The 22922-nt window shown below is 33.0% G+C and overlaps 3 protein-coding genes and 1 non-coding gene across 4 annotated transcripts in view; 1 reads left to right on the forward strand and 3 right to left on the reverse strand.

The window, feature by feature from the left end:
• The window catches only part of LOC106710485, a 51515-nt gene extending 39382 nt beyond the window's left edge, over positions 1–12133 (reverse strand). Inside the window, exon 1 of the mRNA XM_014502551.2 lies at positions 12015–12133. Within this exon, the coding sequence (XP_014358037.2) occupies positions 12015–12118 (104 nt within the window). The 5' untranslated portion in view covers positions 12119–12133. The remainder of the gene's footprint in view (positions 1–12014) is intronic.
• On the reverse strand, positions 391–462 carry Trnaq-cug. The gene has a single exon. It is a non-coding gene; the product is annotated as a tRNA-Gln (tRNA).
• Positions 3308–3854, reverse strand: LOC106710487. The gene has a single exon (XM_014502556.2). The coding sequence runs from the start codon at positions 3691–3693 to the stop codon at positions 3460–3462; it is 234 nt and encodes a 77-aa protein (XP_014358042.2). The 5' UTR covers positions 3694–3854; the 3' UTR covers positions 3308–3459.
• Positions 12134–13334: 1201 nt separating the features above from the next.
• Positions 13335–17663, forward strand: LOC106710459 (proteasome subunit beta type-2). Its single transcript, XM_045684401.1, has 4 exons — positions 13335–13477; positions 16597–16790; positions 17206–17368; positions 17439–17663. Exons 1-4 carry the CDS (start codon positions 13423–13425, stop codon positions 17591–17593), a joined length of 567 nt encoding a protein of 188 aa, XP_045540357.1. The 5' UTR covers positions 13335–13422; the 3' UTR covers positions 17594–17663.
• The last annotated feature ends 5259 nt before the right edge of the window (positions 17664–22922 follow it).

Raw genomic sequence — 22922 nt, forward strand, 5'->3', positions numbered from 1 at the left:
CCCCCCTCATCCCATAAAAGGGCATAAACATATTAGTTTAGATACAAACTGATAGATTAAGGATCTAACAGCTTTTGTAGGAACTGATCGGGCTATCGATTTTGTCCATGTTTTTTTGCTCTTAGGTGTTGATATTTTCACCTTTTATTCGTTTTGTATTAATTATATTTACATTTGAATTTTGTTTTTCTTTCGTGTAATAAGTGCTATAACAATAAAAAATATATCATTGGATTTTTAAAAAGTCTGAATACGTCGTAATACTAGGTCTGCAAGCGTTTTATAAAATCTGCTTTATAAATTAGGCTAAGGCACATTTTCAGCCATAGATTTATGTACTAAGAATTCAAATTTCATTTGAAAATGTCTTCGTCTCGTCACAAAAAAATCAGGTTCCACCGAGATTTGAACTCGGATCGCTGGATTCAGAGTCCAGAGTGCTAACCATTACACCATGGAACCGATGAAAGTGGGTGTCAAATTTTTAATCTGTACTAAAATTGCATTTGTTTTATCGTTATATTTTAAAAAATAATTTTGTATGTTTACATTAAATGTTATTTTGTAATGAAAAACCGTTAAACTCTTAATATTTTCTGAGTGTTTATAAATATTCTGATCCCAAATGACATTTGTTAAAATTATTACGGAATCTAAAATCATTTAATGTTAAATTGTTTAAACTTTCGTGAGACATAATAATTAATTAATTAAGGAGTAAACTTAATTAATTAATCGTTAGATGTCATTTTATTTTAATTTTTTATAACAAGTATAATACGAATGATGATTTTTTATAAAAAATCAAGGTTTGTAAAAAAATCAATTCTTTTAATTGCAGTTTCTCAAAAATTGCTAATGACTTACATGTAATGTGATGCAACCTTCATATTTTACGAGTAAAATACATTAAAAACAATAAAATTCCGTGAATAAAAACACAATAAAATGCAATTATATATTATTATATGATTTACATTTTAAATTATAAAAAAATGTATATTTTTAATATACCAATGCGTATTCTCTGAGATTTATAAATTAAACGTTATCCTTCATAAAAAAATTATACATGCGTAAGTATTATTTTAATGTTAAGTTCTTCCTCACGATTCTTTTTTGCGTCAAACGTGGCAGACAAATGCTGAACTTATTTCCATATTCATAATGCATTAGTGTTCGTCCATTGTTCGAATTTGAACCATCATTTTTACATAAAGATTTTTATTGTACATTTATTGATTCAAAATATCTTTCACTTTAAATGCAATTGTCCGTGTTAACTTTAACTGCGTCAAATATGAGCATCTATTCACACAATTTCCTTGAGTACGGGTCGAAAGTTTTCGTAAAAGCGGGCACAGTGGGCCCTTGTATTAGAGTACCTTAGTCTCCGTATTGTAAAAGACAATTGAAGGGGTGACAAACTGTATTAATATATATTGTGTATTATCTATATATATAAAAGAAAGTCGTGTTAGTTACACTATTTATAACTCAAGAACGGCTAAATCGATTTGACTGAAAATCGGTGGGCAGGCAGCTTAGAACCAGGAAACGGACATAGGATAACTTTTACCCCGTTTTCTATTTTTTATTCCAAGCGGACGGAGTCGCGGGTAAAAGCTAGTTAATATTATAAACAAAGTGAGCTTTCGTATCATCATCGTTAATTATTGCAAAAGTAGCATGAGATTTTTTATGTACTTTACGCTTAATAGCAACGGTTTTTGCTGCACAAATTTAAATATAATAATGATATTCACTGTATATTGGAGTTCAGTGGTTTCTGGGAATTAAGGAAGCTTTTGTTTTTTTCCCAAATTAATCAAAATGCGAATGACCGTAAGTTTCTTGAACCGCGAAACTCTTCAAATATTTTTTAAACACAAAAGATTGATTCAATGAGTGCATATTAATTATTTTTTTTTACAAAAGGTAAAACAATGGTAACATTATATGTATTATTATGTTTTGGGCAAAAACAATTGTCCGTCTTTTAAATTATACATCGAAACAGCTTTGGTGAATACTTTTGAATTCTCTTTCAATGAATACTTTTTCTTTGCTCTTCTTTTCAGGATTAAATTATTACATTTATATTTGGTATAGAAAGTATTCTGCCAATGTTGCAAATTAATTTTGCAAAATATTTTTTTGTACGTTATTATTTATTTTTTACAACCAAATAAAAAAGACCTCAAATCTACTTTTATACCTTTAGTGAAATATCAAACAAAACTGTCAAACCTTTAAATCAGGGATCCCCAAACTATTTTGGACAATTGACCCCTTTTCCAAAATGAACTTTTACCTCAGACCCAGTATGGCCAAATTACCTACTTTTAAGATCAATTATTATTGTTATTATTATTTTTCATTCTGACTTAGGTTAATAGAAGAAGACAGAGTGAGAATTACAAATGCCTTAAGTTCGATATAGACCACTTTAGGAATCCATGGTTTAAATCTTACTTATATTATAAATGCGAATGTTTAGATGCATGTTACTTAGGATTACAAACATCGATCGATTTTTGTTAGAAGGTATCTTCTGAACAGCTCAAAGAGTTTTGATGAAATTTGGCATAGACAGAACATTGTCTGAAAAAACGTGTACGTTGTGTAAGGTGTAAGTATTTTAATGTCACTCCGACGGAGTCAGGAGCGACAGCTAGTTTTTTTTAAATAAAATGATAAAACATCATGCACCAAAATATATTTCGTGTATATTACGCTTATTATAAACAATTAAATATTACCTAAACAATTTGATAACAAAATATAATTATCTATTTCAAATACCTAAACTTATCGACAATATGCAACAATGTAAATTTTATTTCATTATTTATGTTTGCATATAAAATGTAGGTTCAAAAATATAAATAAATGTGGATGCATTTTTGGTTAAACAAAGCGCACATTTTTGATCTGTTTTAAAAAAAATAAAAATAAGGTAAAGTTTAAAACTTTGAATTCATTAGTAATTTTATTATAAGATTTTATTCATGAAATTGTGTTGTAAAAAGTAAAGAAAAATAATATAATTATGGTGACTCAGTCCAGAAGTTAAATACAATAAAAATATTCTCAGAATTATATAGGTAATTGGCTGGTTTATTTTTGCATTTCACACGATTTTAATACTGTTATTTCGTTATTCATATTATCTCATTATTATAGTTTTGGTTTATAACAAAGAGCTTATCGTACATTTTTTTTATTTTTAAATGTTTTTATTATCAAAAACGACTACCATGGTGTATTAAATTACTTTGCTTAAAATTAATAATTTTGTACCAACTTATATATTTACTACTAATTATTTTTTACATCAGTCCTTCATGTTGAACACTTTCAATATTTGCTTATAAAGAAATAGTTTCAGAAGTTATCGACGAGAGTCGATTGTGTCATATTTTAATGTTCACTTGCAAAACACAGCACTTTCGTCATTCAGTCTTCATCCATGTCGAACCACATGGAGGTGACGCTCCGAGAGCCCTGGTCTCTCTGCTCCTCCGTGATGATCTTCAGCACGACCACCTCCATCATGCACAGGGCAAAAAATATCACGAATATAGCGAAGTTTGAGCCCTGATGGTGGAACTGGAAAGAGCTGGGCAGCGGACCGGGCGGCGGCCACGCGGCGACGTACGTGGCCAGGGTTGACACTCCAGACAATGCCATTTTGGATTAGACCATCTTTGTATTTCCCGCGCTCGCGTTACACACGTCGTATTCACATCGATTCGGCAGTGATACCGTGCCTTCGGCGCGCGGTCTGACACTCGTGTGTTCAATGCAATGCTTGTCCGAGCCGCAACGCACTGCACCGCGCCGCCGGCGGCCGTCGCGTGTCGTAAGAAGCGGCTCTTATGAAATATGAATCGTTTTAGTTAGATTCCCAGCATTGGGAAACGATCGAAATGCGGGTGAGCGCAACCGTTTTGCGGTCAAGGCTGCGCTAGCCGGGTGTCGAATGCGCTGACCTTTACTCGCGATACATACGCCAAATCGGATGTGCGCTCTATTCTAAGCGCCTATTGTTTTTCTGATTATATTCGAAACTAATTACTTCTCTGCGGAGTCATTATTATTGTTATTTTTCAACAGTTTAAATGCATTTAGTGTATGGAAACAAATTGGTAATGCTGTTTACTGAGAATTAAAGTTAAATACCTAACCGAAAAGACATTAATTACGTTGTAAATTAAAAGGCAAACATTACGAACTATTCAATCTGTTTAATGCAAGTCCTTCTCAAACAATACTAGTGTATTTCACGTATGTTATTTAAAGTTGTAAAAATAACCGAATAAGTTGCAACAGTAGGTATATTGCTGCTAAAATTTAGAAAGGTTACTGTTGATGTTTTGGATTTGAAAGAATTCATGTTGAAAGAGACAAGAATATCTTATAAGTCAGGGTTTAGTTGCACCAGTTTAAACAGAATTCATGACATTATGAAATAGAACGCGGGCATTGTTGTTTACTGCGGGTACTTATATTAACGGCAATTTGCTAATTACTACCATACAGACGTCTATGTAATAAATGCTCTAATCAATCTAGGTCATTTAACAGTTACCTAAAGACTAACTTCCAGGCATTAAATAGGTTATAAGTGATAAGATACACAAATAGAAATATAAAAAGTATGAGAACGAATTTTGGGTAACATAGCTGTCACATGGAGATACGAAATGTAAAATGAAGGGGTGATCTCTGTGGTCTCTTACTTCCGAGTAGACTCTTACTTTCTCGTTTATGGAAATAAATATGTAAATGTATATTTGAAAACTGATTCGATTGGTTCGTTGAACGATAACGACCTTGACTTGTTACTTTGACGTATATGAAGATTATATGAATATTATAGTTATATCAATAAGTAATTATTTAATGATAAACCAAAACATTATTTATTCCTCTAATTAGAGATAGAGATGTTAACTTTGTAAAAAATAAAACTAATTTTCTTAAAACAAAAGCTTGAATTTACATCAAAGAAGCACTAGTGATACGCTAGAGTGTTTTTTCCTTTCATATAGTTATCATATACTAGTTGTCGCCCGCGACTACGTCCGCGCGGATTTAAAATTATATCGAAATCTGTTGAACCCTTCTAACAAACATCCATCTAAACATTCACATCTATATACATAAAAGAAAGTTTTGTAAGTTACACTATTAATAACTCAAGATCGGTCGAACTGATTTAGCTGAAAATTGATGGGGAGGTAGCTTAGAAATAAGAGACGGACATAGGAACTTTTTTAACTTGTGTGCATTTTTTTTATTCCGCGCGGAAGGAGTCGCGGATAGAAGCTAGTTTATAATATTAGTAAGATCAGAATAAAATAGTATAACTTTTTCGTCTTCAATATTATTTGATTCAAATAAACCTTTTTTATTTTTTTTTAATTATATGAAATATATTGATGTGACACACGTCAAATAAATAAGGAAAACATCTAATTTCAATTTTTATCGTAATTAAAATTATGTTTATTTACTTAATATATAGAGACGAACCAGAACTATCTTTTTCTTTAGTAAGAAAACGGTCTTCAGAAAGTGAACTAGATTCTTCAGTGGAAGAAACACTACTCCTCAATCCTGATTGCCATGTGAGGGTTATGCTGGAGTACATCAGGAAGAAGTGCAAGCTTGGTATCTACACGCACTTTGACATTTGTGATGAGGAAGGGGTTCTAAAGAAGCTGTTCAGTTTGCCACCGTATACGAACGGAGCGGAGTACTTCGAGCATAGAAAGACGTATTATGTTATTGTATTACAGGTCTGTTTAATATTTTAATATATATAAATCTCGTGTCACAATGTTTGTCCTTAATGGACTCCTAAACCACTTAACCGATTATAATAAAATTCGCACACCATGTGCAGTTCGATCCAACTTGAGAGATAGGATAGTTTAAATCTCAAATTATAGTCGCAATTTTAATTTATTGTTAATTATTTGTCTGTTATTATTTGACAGTCACAATTATCTGTTAACTCCAAATGATTCTAACAGATGTCGATACCTTTCGACTGGGTTGAGTAAGTAATCAATAGATGGCGCTGCTATGGTAAATCTACGAACGTGTCATATAAGCTTATTAACTGCGCGCGGACGGAGTCGCGGGCGACAGCTAGTGTTTATATAAAAAAAAATATTAGGAGATAGATTTTCTGAATTTAATTAAAAGTTACGCCCTTAAATTAAATGTTGCAGACATTCAATATATAGTATCTATCCATAGATAGGATATTACAAATCTAGCCTACTTGTGTAGTGGTATTTTTGTTTTATTGACTAGGGAAATGTTTCGAATCTCTGTGTTGAGATTAAATTCGTAAATTCAAAGATTACAGTACATTTTTATGTCCAGTTTTACTTTCAATCTACGCTTGTGACTTCCAGTTATTTAGTAATATCAAGTGAATGGGCTTCTGAGGGACATATTCAGTGGTCAGTAGCAATCGTTGTGCAACAGATTGCTTAGCCCTCGCCATTTCATAGGAGTTTGTAATGTGACGTGCGTTGCGACAGGACTCCAAGGTTGACACTCTCCGAGCTTACACCTCTGAAATATTTGAAATGTCAGAGTAATTAACATTTACTTTCAAAAAACATGATTCAGTGTGTCAATTGTACAGCTCCAGTTTGTTATGTGGCTAACTGCTTTCTTGATAACAATTTAAATATCTAATATGTATCAAAGCTTACATTTTGTTACAATTTTACTAAAGATTTTAACAATGTTAATCTTGTCTGTTTCTGAGTATAAATATTATAGACCAGCTATTACCCGCGACTGTGTTGGGCAGAAATAAAAAAAAAACTTAATTAGTAACCTATGTATTCTTCCAGACTCTATATCTATGCCAAATTTCAACGAGATTCGTTTAGCTGTTCTGGAGATACCTAATAAGTAATAACAAATATCCATTTATTCACCCATACATATAAACATTCGCATTTAAAATAGTAGTAAGGTGAACAGATATTGCATAGAGTTCGACGACTCAGCCTTGTCCAGTTATCAGGTAATATTTTAAATGTAATATTTCTTTTGTTACTTAGGAAATTGACCGACGAGTAACAGCGTTGCCTCAGCTGAATCACGACAACAGATTATACTCAGAACTAAAAACGAGGATCCGAAATCACATGCTGTCAGAAGAGGGCAGTCGGCACACCTCGCCCATGTCCAAGCAGTCGCCCTCATTGCCGAGCAAGACTTCTTTGAAACCAGGACACAAGAAGAAGTAAATATGCTATCCTTGTTTTACTGTTTTCTAAGATAATTTAATTTCTATTTTGGTTAAATAAAAACGACTAAGCAATGGTTTGCTCTTTGAAATGCACAGGCGTTTCCTCTATGTTCGAAATCGAATATATAATTTGTTCGATATGTAAACAAAAATTAATTTAGGGAATTTGATTACATATTTTTATCGGATAATGTCTTTTTTTTCAATTAAAAGCGAATTAGTATTTCACGAAACAACTGTGAAGAAAATAGAACTGCAAATAACTAGCGAAGTGTCAATGTCCAATTTATTGCTATTATAAAACTTCCAGGCGTTTTGTCAGAAAGGCGCTATTGCACTGACGTTGGAGAATATAAATCATAGAAAGACAGTAAGAAATGATTTAGCGATTTCTCAATAAGTGTAAACAGTTTTTAAAGTTTATGTCATATTATGTGATAAGCTGACAATGTGTAAGCGAGTCATGCGCGTGCAATGATCCGTACGTCACCTGCGGAGGAAGTGGCGGCGCGTGCGCAGGAAACACGCAACGAACGTGAGAATAACTAATAATGTTTAGGCCACATACACATTTCCTGTATTATACAGAGCGGCAAATTAGAGATGGAAAGAATCGTCGATATCCTTTTTTAAATCGTCGACATATGAATTTGAATTTCCTCAGTTTTATTTTGCCTTATCTATAGTCTACGCATCCATACTTCCTTAATTTTACCTATGAATTGGACACAGTTGATTGATGCAAGCGGATGTGAGGTCACATTGTTAAACGGATGAGTTGTTGACATGAGGGCATGGACATACCGCATCAATTCTCTCATCAAGAGACAAGAGAATATTTTACCACTTGTTAATAATAAATTCAAAATTCTAGTTATTAAAAAAAAAACAAAAAAATGGGACCCATCTGCAAGCACTTCCTTTCGATTAAATTATTTTTTATCAAAATCGGAGCACCAGGAGCGGAGCATCGCGGTAACACATAAAAAAACAGTCGAATTGATAACCTCCTCCTTTTTGAAGTCGGCTAATAAATAAACAAAAGCGTTAGATTTTAGTTAAGGTTAGAACTCAAAAATTCATATATGTAGTATTATTTTACATAACCATCATGTACCCTGATACCTTGAACCAAGCAAAACAGATAACAAATTGAAAATGAACATTTAGATTATAGTGCGGCAAACTTTTGTGACCCGATGAAAGAGGCATTGTGATTGCGGTTAGTCCTCGCAAAAATATTATTAAGTATTTCAAATCTAATTAAGTAAACCAACCGGCCAAAATAGTTTAAGGCAAAATTAAGGTTGTCTTTTAGGCAATAATGAGTTATTTTAATTTTGTTTTACTATTGCTCACCGGGTCATAAAAGTTTGCCTAACTATATGGATGTTGTGAGCTTGTGAGTTATGAAAGTCACATGGCGTTGGTGCGCACCGGTGCGTGGCGCCAAAACAACGACCGCGCCCCCTCCTCTCCCGCCAACGGACGTGCTGGCTGACATTACTTTTTTAAACAATTTTTAAAATGCAAACAACCAAATTTAACAATACACGGATGGTAGATTAAAATACAACGGTCAAACATATGAAAACATTTAATGTGAGATGGCTAGTTAAAAAAGAAAATGGACAGACGTGAAACATTATGGTTTTAACAACAACTATGGTATTAACTTTGTATGCGTTTCTTAAATAATTTAAAGCAAGGTCCATCATTGAATGTGTTCCTGGTTGTTCATTGTTATAAGTAAGGTCAAATGAATTGCTAACTTGTGTTAAATGAACAGATTTTTGGAGGTTATGTTACTAGTACTAACTAATTTGATATGTAAATAAGTGAAGACCATGAAAAAAAACCGAAACATTTTTAACGGATCGATGATTGAAGTCGGATATTTCATGACTGCGACTTAGAGATGTTGATTGCAAAGTTGGTCATTGCGAAAAATTGCAAGCCTTTATAATTTTATCTAAATTAATTTGATGTGGCTATATCTGAAATTCATTGGTTTGGATTAGATTGCGTTCAACTCTGTGTTACTACACGAAGTAACGTAAAACTTTAAAGTTGATAAATAAAGGGTTTCGATCACGATGTCTGTTAGTTTATAAAGTTACTGCGCATTATAGAGTATAGTTGGATAATTAATTCGGTGTTTTCAGGAACTCTTAGTACAATTTTCATTTTTGAAGAGCTGAGAGTTCTCTCTTACCAAGGGTTTTTCCAACCAAAATCACCGTTTGAAACATATTGTTATCTCTGTATTGTCAAAGATAATAACAGGAATGACGATATGTTTTATACAGAGATTTTGGTTTGGTTTGTCTTAGAAACCAACGGTTAGTCATTTTATTAGAATAATGTTTTGTATTAAAATTAACAGATCTCGACCGCACAGTACAGTAGGACTAAATCGTACTAAGCAATAAATTACATTTTAAAAATTTGTTACGTGTACCTTAGTTAAGTAGTTTACCTTTATCTACTTTTAATAAAGCATGATCAGTAGCTGAATGATAAAAATATTGATCAATCATATTAATATTATAAATGCGAATGTTTAGATGTATGTTTGTTTGAAGATATCTCCAGAACGGCTGCATGAATCTCGATGAAATTTGTCATAGATGTAGAACATAGTCGGGAAGAACACATAGGCTACTAATTAAGTTTTTTTCTTTTTAAGTGCGCGCAGACGGAGTGGCGGACGACAGCTAGTGTTTTATAATTATTACTTTATCTCAATCGAATATCAAGTATGGAATACATAACTGATGACGTTTAGCTATCGTAGAGTTCAGGTAAGAGGTACGAACTTTATCAAAAATGGACATGAAAAAAAAATACGAACCAATCCTATACAAGGAGAATTATTTCTGCAGAGTTATTAATTTCCCTATAATAGCAGACAATATAAAAAATTAAGCCTATTAACAAATATAAAGATAATTTTATATAAACTGTAAATACTTGAATTACCTTAATATTAAACAAGTGAATAATTAATTCATAAACACAACACAATTCACTGCACAACTTCATTCATAGTACAACACAGAATAATAAAAAAAATGTTCTAAAATAGTGTAAAAGTGGACCGCTCTGTTTCTAAGCGTACGTAACGGTGTAGTGACAAAAAGTGACTGACAGACAGACTGGTGGTCGTACGCGTCTTCCTGATGAACAGACTGATGACTCATAGACAGCAGTCTTTCATACTGTAAGGTTATGAAGACAAACCTTCAGGCAAAATCAGTGATTCTAAGGTCTTTTTTTGTTACTTATATGGCTTCTTATAAGATAAATGTAATCTTAAAGTTGGAAAGGGAATGTAATGAAATAGTTTAATTACTAATTATAGTTAAATTTAGTAATTTCAAATTATAAAGACTATTACTGTTTACTGTACTGCATTGGTGCCGTAACTTTCGTAAGATACGCTTAGGATCGCTATCGAAAGCGGAAAGGAATTCCAAAAACGTGATGTTGTTCCGACAAACGTAGTGAAATTAAAACAATTTAAGGAGCTTTGAACAAGTAGACATCATAGCCAGCGCCTACTTCTCGTTTAAAAAAAGTAACTAACTTTTTTAAACGAGAAGTAGGCGCTGGCTTCTAATTCTGTTAATTTATTTTTGTGTGTGACGTAGATACAGAAATAACATTTACATATCTTCTTCCTTGCTATTATTTTACTGCTCTTGAATATTGCAACAAAAAAAATAGGCATGAGACTATCGTTTGAGTAATTAAGGTATAGTTTAGCTATTTCTAAATTTTTCAGTAATAATTAGCCGCTGGGTCGTCACGCTCGGATGCGACTTCCAAAAGCACTGCGGCGCCGCTATCGCATTGTCGTCACACTGACAGGTGACAGCATGCTCGCTCCCAGCATTTGCGATTATGAGGCACACAGTATTAACAATGCTTAGGGCTAAATTCAATTAGTCGACAACTTAGTCGTTATACAGAATGCGGGTATTTCTCACATACTGGCTAGCGATTAATGGAAATTATTGATGTAAAACAAGCATCCTGCGGGAACTCAGTTGACCAGTATAAGACGCGGTAAAGAAAGGTAAGGACTATCGCCAAACGCATGCGGGCGCTAACGTCTAATGAAAACGATACTTGAGAAAATACGTCGTTTAGATAAGGCGTTTTTTCTTGTTCAGCCCTAATTATATTGACTAATGAATGATGTACATCATATATTAATTACTAAATGTACTATTACAACACAATAAATACCTATACAAAAAAAATTAAAACAATTATTTGCAACCAAATAATAGTACGATCGCAAAAATTATGTAGATAACGCCATCTGTTGTTCAAAAGATAAAATATAAAAAGCTCAAATTTACTTTCAGTTTGTGCCGCTAGATGACGCTGTGTTAAGTTAAAATAATTTGTTCTGCTTTTTGAATGGTCCTATACCAATGATTATTTTTATTATTTTATCGTTAAATCACAAAAATTGGTTTTCTAAATAATATAATATTGTATTTTTAAAACTGCTAAAGGAATTATTTAAGTTTTACTAAGATTACTAAACTCCTAGCGCTTTCGTCGTAAATCTTTAGAAAGTAAGAAAGAATTCTTATTAACTTTCAAATGACTTTATTCGATTTTAAAGTAGAAGAAATCATATTTCGTAAAATACTGACAATTATTAACCATGTCTATAGAAAGTAATAAAAATATTGAGAAAAAAACATACCTAGGCCAATTAATTCCATTAGCCATGAGATAGCAGACACCAGACACGATGCCGGCCAGTAGGCCCAGACTGACACCGGTAGATAGAGAGAGTGTGTCCGGCATTTTCACGCACAATAACACTGCTTAAAGTAAGAACTATATAATGCTAATTAGTTTAATTAACTTGTGACATCAGTCTGGCCATGTTGATAGGATCTGTAACAAAAATAAATTATGTTAAAATATATATATTTTTTTATGTTATAAGATATCAAACGAGCAATCGTCCACCCATAGACATTCGCAACCGATGTTGTTGTTGACAACAGTTGTATACCACTGTTAAGCTAAGAATATTTTTTTTCTGAACTAAGTCATATCAGTGTGGTCGTAAAGTTGCACCGGTGGAACGGGTCGTTCTTGCATCTAAATCTGCTACTAACTCGACAACCGACTTTTTCTATTAATGATAGATGAATGAAATTTTATGAATGATACGTTCAAATAGAAGAAAATAAGAAAGAAATAAAATAAGAAATTCGTCTCTCTTGATACCAAGTTCCATGATGAAATAAATGTATACGTTTTTTTTTTAGTTATTAATATTTTATACCACAATACAAGTTTAGGGCTAATCTAGTCAATTCATTAGTAACTACAACTATTGTTACTAATGTGTATTGCAAACTTGCATCTGTTATCTGCTGCATCTTCACACGATGCACGCAAATATTGACCTCGGCTTTACCAACGCGAGCTTTTAATTTTAAGCGATAAACTCAAACAATATCCAATGGGAATGAGCTCAAATGTTCCCAGCAGAGGGCGCGCGGGAGATTCCCACGACGTAGCATCAAGATGAACGAATGAACAATATGCAACCATTTGAATGATGAATGATAAGCTTGAGTTGCACATAAATGATTGAAATAGTTCGCGCCTAATTTTTTTAACTGAAAGGATATTTTTTTAACTCATGTGTGAGAAAAACAGTGACCATTAATAGAAAAGTAATTGTTTTAAGCATTTGTTTAGACAATGTTTGTTGACAATACAAATGTTTAGATGGATGGATGGATGTTAGAAGGTATCTCCAGAAACACTATATGGATCACAATGAAATTTGGCATAGAGATAAAGCATAGACTGGAAGAACACATAGGCTACTAATTACGTTTTATTTAATCACGCACTGGTGGAGTCGCGGGCGACGGCTAGTTTGTACAAGCAAAATAAGGTGGAAAATCGAGTTACTTATGAAATTGGTACACGTCTCATTGATACGACATCTGATGTAATACCGAAATAATTCTTAAATACCTGCAGATGCGGTCACCGTACGTGTACGAATATTGAGACAGGTTATTTACGTAATTATTAGCGGAACGAAAATTTAAAAAACAATAAATTGAACGTTGAATAAGTAAATGTATGCAGCTTACATAACAGTGATTAAGTTGAAAACAGGTGTGACACAAGGAGGTAACAGTCACTAATATTATTATCTTAGCTTAAACATTTCGATAACCTCACGATATACATGTATGTATTTTTCTCGTTGTATGTTAAAAATATCACTTTATTTATTCGATAAAATGCTATTTTTTTCTATGAATTTGTCAAGCCATTATTTTATGACGTTCTGTTATTTATCCATTATTAGTGGCAACAGCAATAAATACTGAATATAATGCTAACATAAGCCTCTTGAAAAATTTGTTAATTACATATTTATAAATAAGTAGTTGTCCGTCCTCTTCCTCCACGCGGAAGTACAAAACTTAGCCTTAGCCTTAGCCTATGTATTTTTTCAGACTATGTTCTACATCTATGCCAAATTTCACAAAATCCGTTGTGACGTTCTGGAGATAACTTCAAACAAACATCCATCCATCTAAACATTCGCATTTATAATATTAGTAAGTTAAGAATTATTAATTATGTACCAAACAGTATGTCACATTATGTATGTTCGCATTCTGTCCACTTTCATTACAAAATTGCGCTCTGCAAAGCTCAATTGAAAGTTAAAAAACAAACAAGTGCTTACGCAACAATGTTTTACCTACACGGAGACCTGGGACAGATCTCTCCGGAATTGCATTAACTTGATGTTCAACGGAAAGGTTTATATGTAACTACGTTTTGATTACATGTTGCAAACTTCCGACCGAGTTTACATATCGATGGCTCCTACGAAAAAGGTCCAATGTGCAAATAGACAACGTTACAAGACAGGCTTCCAAAGTTAAACCATGTAGGAAAAAATGACGCATTGGCCCTTTTACTTTAGCAGAAAATCGCGGTTACACCTGTAAATGTTTATTTGTGTTTAGTTCATTTTGTTAACTAAACTAAGAGGTAGCTTTTAACATAAAAAAGTAAAAATCATCAATTTATTACTTTGGCCGTTATACATAGGGCCCATCGATATATTGGTATCTTAAAAAACTGGGTTTTGTTATCACAGTTTTTGAGAGACAATAGAAAACAATATGCTTTCGTTTAGGAAATACATGATAAAAACGATTAGCAAAACTTCAACAGTGGTAGATCCCGCAACAACAATTTTTGTTGGGTGCACGAATGGACCGGTGCAATACCACGACCACACGGAAGACAGGCGTGAAGTGGGAGCAATACTGTGGTGCCGGAGGCCTAATTTTATTCCACGTTCCCTTCCCACCCTTTTCTTATAAGGAAAGCATGAAAAGGTGGAGTGGATTTGACAGAGGAGGGGACTCATAGGAAGAGGATATATCGTCTTTCTGTGCGTCCCTTCCTCTGTCAATTTAAGGTAGGCAACGCATCTGCAATTGCGGATGTCTATGGGCAGCGGTCGCTTCGCTGTTTAGGCGGACTCAGGTGACCGCTTGCTCGTTTGCCACCTTATAATATAAAAAAAAAACTTGACATGGTCTAAGAATAAGAGAGGCCTCTTTATATCTATTCCAATCATTTTAGAGGTTACAATGTAGTTTATTAATGTTTCGTCAATATTTATTTTCCAATGCTATGGACATAGTGTATACGTTGTAAAGATAATGTACGAATGTACTTTCATAAACGAATTTTACGAAACGCCATTTTGAATTATAAATGTTTGAATTTTTTACTTCTTTATTACCGTTATTAACGACTCGGTATGTAAATTAGTTTTTTAAACTCTCTGTACATCTTATTAATATTATAAATGCGAATGTTTAGATTGATGGGTGGATGTATGTGTTTGAAGGTACATATCTCTAGAACGGCTCAAAGGTTGTCGATAAAATTTTGCATGTAAAACAAAGTCTTATATAATTCCGCTCGGATACAATCGCAGGCTACAGATAATTAAGAACACTTTACAATATCACATATGTATGCATGTTTTGTTTGTTATCTTCTATATATATAAAAGAAAGTCGTGTTAGTTACACTATTTATAACTCAAGAACGGCTGAATCGATTTGACTGAAAATTGGTGGTCAGGTAGCTTAGAACCAGGAAAAGGACATAGGATAATTTTTACCCCGTTTTCTATTTTTTATTCCGCGCGGACGGAGTCGCGGGTAAAAGCTAGTAGATTATAAATTAACCTTTTCGAATATACATTCGTTGTACTTATAGTTATTTTGTGTTTTATTTCAAAACGATTATTCAAACGTCACTTTAGACTTTGACGTTGTCAATAAATGACATATATATTTGTCACTTTATGCAATCAGATTTTATTTATTTTTTAAACTACTTTTGAGCATTTATTTATTAAAAGGTATTTTATAACCTCTTACGTTTTAAAGTTACTGCATCTACTGTTTGTCGGAAAAAATGACGGAAATTTTATTTCAATGTCTACTAGGAATCCAATGCAAGGACTATGTTATGGTCGCTGCTGACCAAACTTTGACACAAAGCGTTTTATTGTTAAAGACTGGTTAGACATATTTAATTTAATAACTCGTTTTATTTTTAAATACTAAAGTTGTATGTTCTTTAGTTATTTATTTATTATTATCAATAATCACAAATATTCTCACTACTTCTTTTCTCATGAATAGAGCTAAATATTGTAATTTTTTTTTATGGCATAACATTTTTTAAGTTTCTTCAAAGTAATTAACCACTTGCTGGGAGCGTCTATTACTGTGCAAATATCTTCAAATAGCTCGACAAAAACTTTATCAGTTTATAGATAATGGAACGTTCAACGCAAGGTCGCAGTCTCCGCGCAGCTGACTTGCCCCTCTATTATAAAGATGTGAATTATCATTATTTCATTATAACAGACATTCTTTTAAAAGGGTCCATGCAACTAACTTTTTCATCTCCTTATAGAGGATAATAAGACAAGGATTTTATTTCCTGGTTTTTTATAGCCAAGTTCTTTGGCTTAAAAAAATAAATTTCTCATTTTGGTTAGCCTTTCTTATGCTACTCCTTCAAATAACCGAAGACAAAGATATCTGGAAGAATCCTCATCAAGTCCTATTTTTGGACCGTCGTCAATATCCTGAACCGTAACATTTTTACGCAAACTATAAAACCGGAACAAAAAATTATCCGCGATTATATTTTTTTAATCTGATGCAGCAATAATATAAGTTACTAATTTATAGATAGCAACAAATTGCATGAAGTATCAGATACAATACTGATAGGTCTGAACGGTAACCTGGGAGACACGACGCAGTTCGCTCAGTTCGTATCTAAGAACGCTCAGTTGTACAAACTGAAGAACCACTATGGATTGAACACGGCCTGCGTCACACACTTCGCGAGAACCAACATGCTAGAGGCGCTGCACAAAGGAGTGAGTTTTACAGTGCGTAATTTTATGGCCATATCTAAAGAGACTGAAACGGGACACACCTATTTACTCCAATCACAGTGTATTTTACTTTAGTTTGTTCTCAGTAATCTTGGAATATATGTCTCTTATTGGTCAGTATAAAGAAATAAACAAATTTAAATGGTCAATCCACATCACATGTTAATTAATTTGTCGGCGGTATTTCCAAACCAGTACGACTTAGGGTCCTTCAAGAAGCGAGCGTATATTTTTTTTAAAGGCCGGCAACGCATTTACAATTCTCCTAGTGTTGCGGATGTTCATGGGCGTCGATGATCACTTCGGTGTTCGTGCCGCTCGTTTGCCCCCTTCTCTTATAAAAAAAAAACTTATTTTTTGTTTCTAGAACGAATCTCTATCTAATATTTTCTTGTAGACACCTAATATGTTAAATATCGTGGTGGCGGGTTACGACGAGGAGAGTGGGTGCCAGCTGTACACAATGGACTTTCTAGGGGCGTGCTTGCGCGTGCCCTACGCCGCGCACGGTCTCGGTGGATATCTCAGCTGGGGCATTCTCGACCATTACTATAGACCTGGTAAGTTTAGTACAACAATCTCGCTTCTTATACTTCCATATATCTAGGTAGTTTTCATCTTTCGTTATAGATTTATCAGAGAAAGATGCATACGAGGTGCTGATGTGTTTCGTGCGTGAGGTTCAACTGCGGCTGTTCATGAACCTTGCCAACTTCCAAGTGAAGACCGTCTCCAAGGACGGCATTAAAATGCTGCCCACCATATGCTCCGCTTCCTTGCAGTAATAGCTCGATTTTATCATATCAGTAGTTGTTTTAAAGCAAATGCCGCGTCAGTAGTCATATTTGTCGTGTGACTCAGTGTGTCTTATTGCTTTTCTTTTTAAGAGAAATTTCATTTTTGACCACTGCTCTAATTAGACATTCGACATTAAACGAAATATGTTCAAAGTTTTTTTTTCTAACTTATCATTTACCTTATTTCTGGTTGAAATATTTTTTTGTTCAGCAAACACACGGTTAGTCTCCACGCTACGTAAACTAAAAAGTGAAACTCCTCAGTATCTCATTAACGTGAAAGAAATTTATAAATGCATTGAGTTTTAAAAAGTATGGAGATGCCTTTAGACTAATTAAAAGTTATGCCGAAGAGAGATATCTGATAAAATTTCTCATTAAATACAAAAAAGTAAGACGGCAAACTTCAATGAATTTTTCCTATTTACTTATAACTTAATTATCTATCTACATCATCAGATGGTTATTTTTTTCTATGACGGAGATACAATGTGACAATCCATTAAAATCTTTATGTGATTGCTTTTTTCTTCAGACAGTTAAACAAGCATCGCTCACCGTAGAACTCGACTTCGATGACACTTATGTTAATGCACAAACATAACATAGATTTTTATACCTTTAATTTCCTTTAGCAAAATGAGATTCTAGACCGACAAAGTTATTTAACTCATGAGTCAACCTAAGTTATCTTAGCCCACTAGCGCCTCCTGTCAAGAAGTACCACAAGATCCTGGCTGGACTATGCTGTCTTGTCACGTTTTTTCCCTTATGTCTATGTAGGTTTTATATAAAACTCTTTTACCACTCCAGATAAGCTTGTTGCACTTTAACGTCGACACTTTAGTGAGATTGACAGGGGTCGTTATTGAGCTATGAAAATATAGTCTGACTTATGCCCATCAGGTCAGATAACTTTGTCGGTACAAGTCTTTCAGTAGACGAAATCTACGGTAACAAATACTATGTAGTCCTTAAACTAATTAAACAAAATGAATTAAAATTTTGAATATAAAATATGAAACGCAATGAGTTTTCAAGGAGGTTTATTTAGCGAAAGCCTTGCTCGTATCTATGTAGTAAGATGATAACAATGTAAACAGATGTTCACCTCAAGCCGTCATACAGTGATAACGAGACAAACACGATCTTACATTTATCATTACATCACGACAAACTACATAAATACATAAGCAGTATATTAGCTGTATGTGACCTAAACTACAACATTTTAAATTTAGAATATTCTAGATCCATTTTTTTTAATTATTAACTCACATACACTATAACCGTATGATTTTTGGGAAACCTTTCATGAATTATCCTTGTTTAAACTCATTCAATTAAAAGCTCCATGAATCCTACAAAGTTATATAGGAAAACAATTGAGGTAATAACCTTCATTACCTCAATTGTTTTCCTCTTTAGTGTACTTATAAAAGGTTTCAAAGTCACATAATATATTTATTTTTTTGTTGGCAACATAATTAACGTTGACTCTTGTTAAAACTGGCAAAAAACTAATCGATTTTTATTTTTAAATAGAAGCTACTACTGATCTTGTAGTAATACTATACTCAATGTTGGAAACAATAACTTGTCATTAGCAGAACCTATTTCAGTTTCCTAAAGTTGTTAAAATTATCGTTACACGCATAATGCGTCGCTTACTTAACACTCTTTGTATTTTATGAAGCAAGTAATACATTGTATTTTATGTAAGGACGGAAATGCCACCTTAAAAGTACCAATATTACCTGCGTACTTGTATTTCATTGGTATACATTTAAAATAATCTAGAAGGAAAATGCAGCCATTCTAAGAATGGTGCTCTGTAAAATTTAATTCAAACTAAATTTATTTAAATTAATAAAAACGTATTCATGACATAAAAATAATAAAAATAACAAATAAAACTATCTTGTACTCGTGTTATCTTTGTTTAAAATCTCAGCATTTATTTCTTACAACAAAATGGCTGGCCAACAAGTGTTACGTGTTACATAGAAATGAAAATAAAATAACAAAACGATGTGGCATTTAGTATTCAGCGGAGAACAATGATTCTGCTCATACAGATTAGTGTTTTAATGTTTTTTAACTTCACGACGCAGTTATCTTCAGCCAGTAAACATTTTCACGTTAAATTACTACGTTAGTTCTTCGTTAGGTTATGTAAGTGACATACACCTTATGTCAAATGGTACTTAGAATTATTGTTAGCTAAGAGATAATCAATGAAGTGTAGCTATATAGTCATAAACTAGAGTTAATTGCAAATACGCTTATTTGAATATGAAAAGTTTATCATTTCTTTGAATTTCATGTAATAGTGAGCTTAGCTTTAATGTCTGTCTAGCTATCACCCGCGACTCCGTCCGCGCGGAATTAAAAATAACTTCATAAGTATGTGTGCTTCCAGACTATGATCTATATATGTGCTAAATTTCATTAAGATTAACAGGTCTTGTCTTTACAGATATACCTTCTAAAAAACATCCATCCATCTAAATATTTCGCATTTATTATATAAGTATAATTAAAAATCTCTTTCCTGAATCATCCTAAAGTAATTTCGTTACACAAGATGCAGATTTGGAGATACAATATTGTTAGTAAGTAAATAAACAAGTAAATTTCTCCCTCATTCCATATGTATTTAACATTCAAAGTGTATCTTATGAAAGTTCGAAGAATTTCCTATTACAAAGGCATCGAAACAATTGAACTTAGTCACATAATGTGTATCTTGTCTAAATATTTAAGTAGACGTTCTCTTTCAAACTGTTTTGAAACTAGGAAAATTACTAATTTAACAATTCTATACGAAACCAGTGAAGGTTTTAAATGAAATTGTCTTTTACGCCAAAATTGGATAATTTCGAATTTTCAAATAAGAAAAAACGAGTTTATTTAATTCATAGTAAAGTCACGTTATATGTATAAAAGTCATCCTTCAGAATCGAATAAAGGTTACGTAAATATGATCGATGGGTGCACTAAATCACAAGGCTGTGCTGCGGTCACAGACAATCCAACTATAAATGTACTCACATCAAATGTGTACGTTACAGTGCCTTGCTTTAATGTTTTATTTGGAATACTTTATTTACACGTTATTATTGAAAAATATAAAGCTCTCTTAATCTAAGTTAAATTTTTTTTGGAAAAAATACTCGCGAAAACACTACAATTTTTAATTAAAAAGAACCATCTCCTTTTTGAAGTCGGCTAAAAAGACTCAAGAAAATTATAGTTTTTTTTTAATTTGGTACCATAGAGTATTGATAGAGAATTTTTTTTTAATTAAGAAAAAAGATTTTTTTTCTAGAAAAGGCAAAGTAAATCTTCGAAACCCAGCGATTTTATTTGCTAAGCGACGTCTGCAATATAGTGTTTGAGGTTCGTACACAGCGCGCGTCGACGATCTTTCTATTTGACATCGCCAAAGCCAATCGTTTGCAACCTGTTTGTCAAGATGGTCGTGAGAAAAAGCGATTCTTATGATGGCAGATCAAAATCTATACAGTTGATATGTAGTCGCTATGCCAGTACTGACTGTTTAGACTCGCGTCGACGACGCAGAGTTGTGTATACAATATTAGTTTCGACGATTTACCTTGTGTATAAAGGGCCTTATTATTCTGAAGGCCTAGCCTGAAAATTTGCGAGAAAGTATTGGTAAGGTCATCGACAAAATTTGTATATATTAGTTAGGTGCAGCGTAAAGTACATAGACAAATTTTGTCGCTACAAATTTTCAATCCCTGAATTCATAATAGTAGAGACAAACGAACTTAGATATATTATTAATTCTAAAATCTGGTCTCTTTGTGTATATTCATTTAAACTTTCTTATCTATAATATTAGTAAGTTTAAAGATCGTTCTAAGAAACAGTCAACACAATCAGTTGCAGTAACTAAACTGCAGTTTTTGTGTAAATAACTCAGGAAGTCGCTTAGTTTGAAGGCTATTTTGTCATGTTTCGGACTTTTCTCAGATATTGTTTGCAAATTTTAATAGTAATACAACGTTTGAATGCACATATCTAAATTACTTTATGATTTAAAGATTTCTTCACCCATTTGTGAGAAGAGAAGAGTTTCTTTTACTTTTATGTGATGACGATTACTGAGCTTATTGCTCGTTACTTATCAGACGAAACACATACATAGGAACAGATCTTCTTGAAACCTAGGTTCTGATGCCACTTGTGTTATAAAATTGATTTGCTATTTGAAAAGAGCCTCTGCATTTGGTATTTTAAAAATTGTAAATATACTTAATATTTTTTACATTACTAAATTAATCCTTAAATTGTATACTCGAAAATATTTTTATATACATACTAGCTTTTACCCGCGACTCCGTCCGCTCGGAATAAAAAATAGAAAACGGGGTAAAATTTGTCCTATGTCCGATTCCTGGCTCTAAGCTACCTGCCCACCAATTTTCAGTCAAATCGATTCAGCCGTTCTTGAGTTATAAATAGTGTAACTAACACGACTTTCTTTTATATATATAGACTAGCTTTTACCCGCGACTCCGTCCGCGCGGAATAAAAAAAATAGAAAACGGGGTAAAAATTATCCTATGTCCGTTTCCTGGTTCTAAGATACCTGCCCACCAATTTTCAGTCAAATCGATTCAGCCGTTCTTGAGTTATAAATAGTGTAACTAACACGACTTTCTTTTATATATATAGATATAGATATAGATTAGAGTAAAAATAAAATAGAGTAAACAAAATCTTACCTATTTTACGTTCAGAAATTACAAGCAAACTATACACGAAAAAACACAAGGAAAAAAAATGTCCTTATCACAGTCACGATAAAATCAACAAGTCACTCAATTATCGTCGTTATTGCGGTTAATTACAGTTCAAAATTGCGACAATGGGATCTGTGCGAGATGAAACGCGGGCGCACGGAGCGATGCGCGCGCGCAGATGACAAGAAGCCTCTTATCACGAGCCTCCGCTCATTATATTGTAACCATGTCGGACAACTTTCACGGATTTTCTATATTTAATTTACTTGTAATGTCTGAAACATGTCATCGATTTTAATGTTCGTTCGCTTCTGTATCATCGTATAAATGTCATAAGTTGTAAGTATTTTTAGGGAAGATATTTTTTTTTAAACATAACATTTGTTGTAAGTATAGATAGTAGTAAGCAGGAAAGATAACCAGGATGTTGGTACATTATAAGGTAAAATATCTTCTGAACTGTGGAAAAAGATGTTGAAGAAAATACTCTAATCGCAAACGTGGGACATATAATAGAATGTTTATATTACTTTCACTCACTT

This window comes from Papilio machaon, chromosome 2 (assembly GCF_912999745.1).
Source record: "Papilio machaon chromosome 2, ilPapMach1.1, whole genome shotgun sequence".
NCBI lineage: Eukaryota > Metazoa > Arthropoda > Insecta > Lepidoptera > Papilionidae > Papilio > Papilio machaon.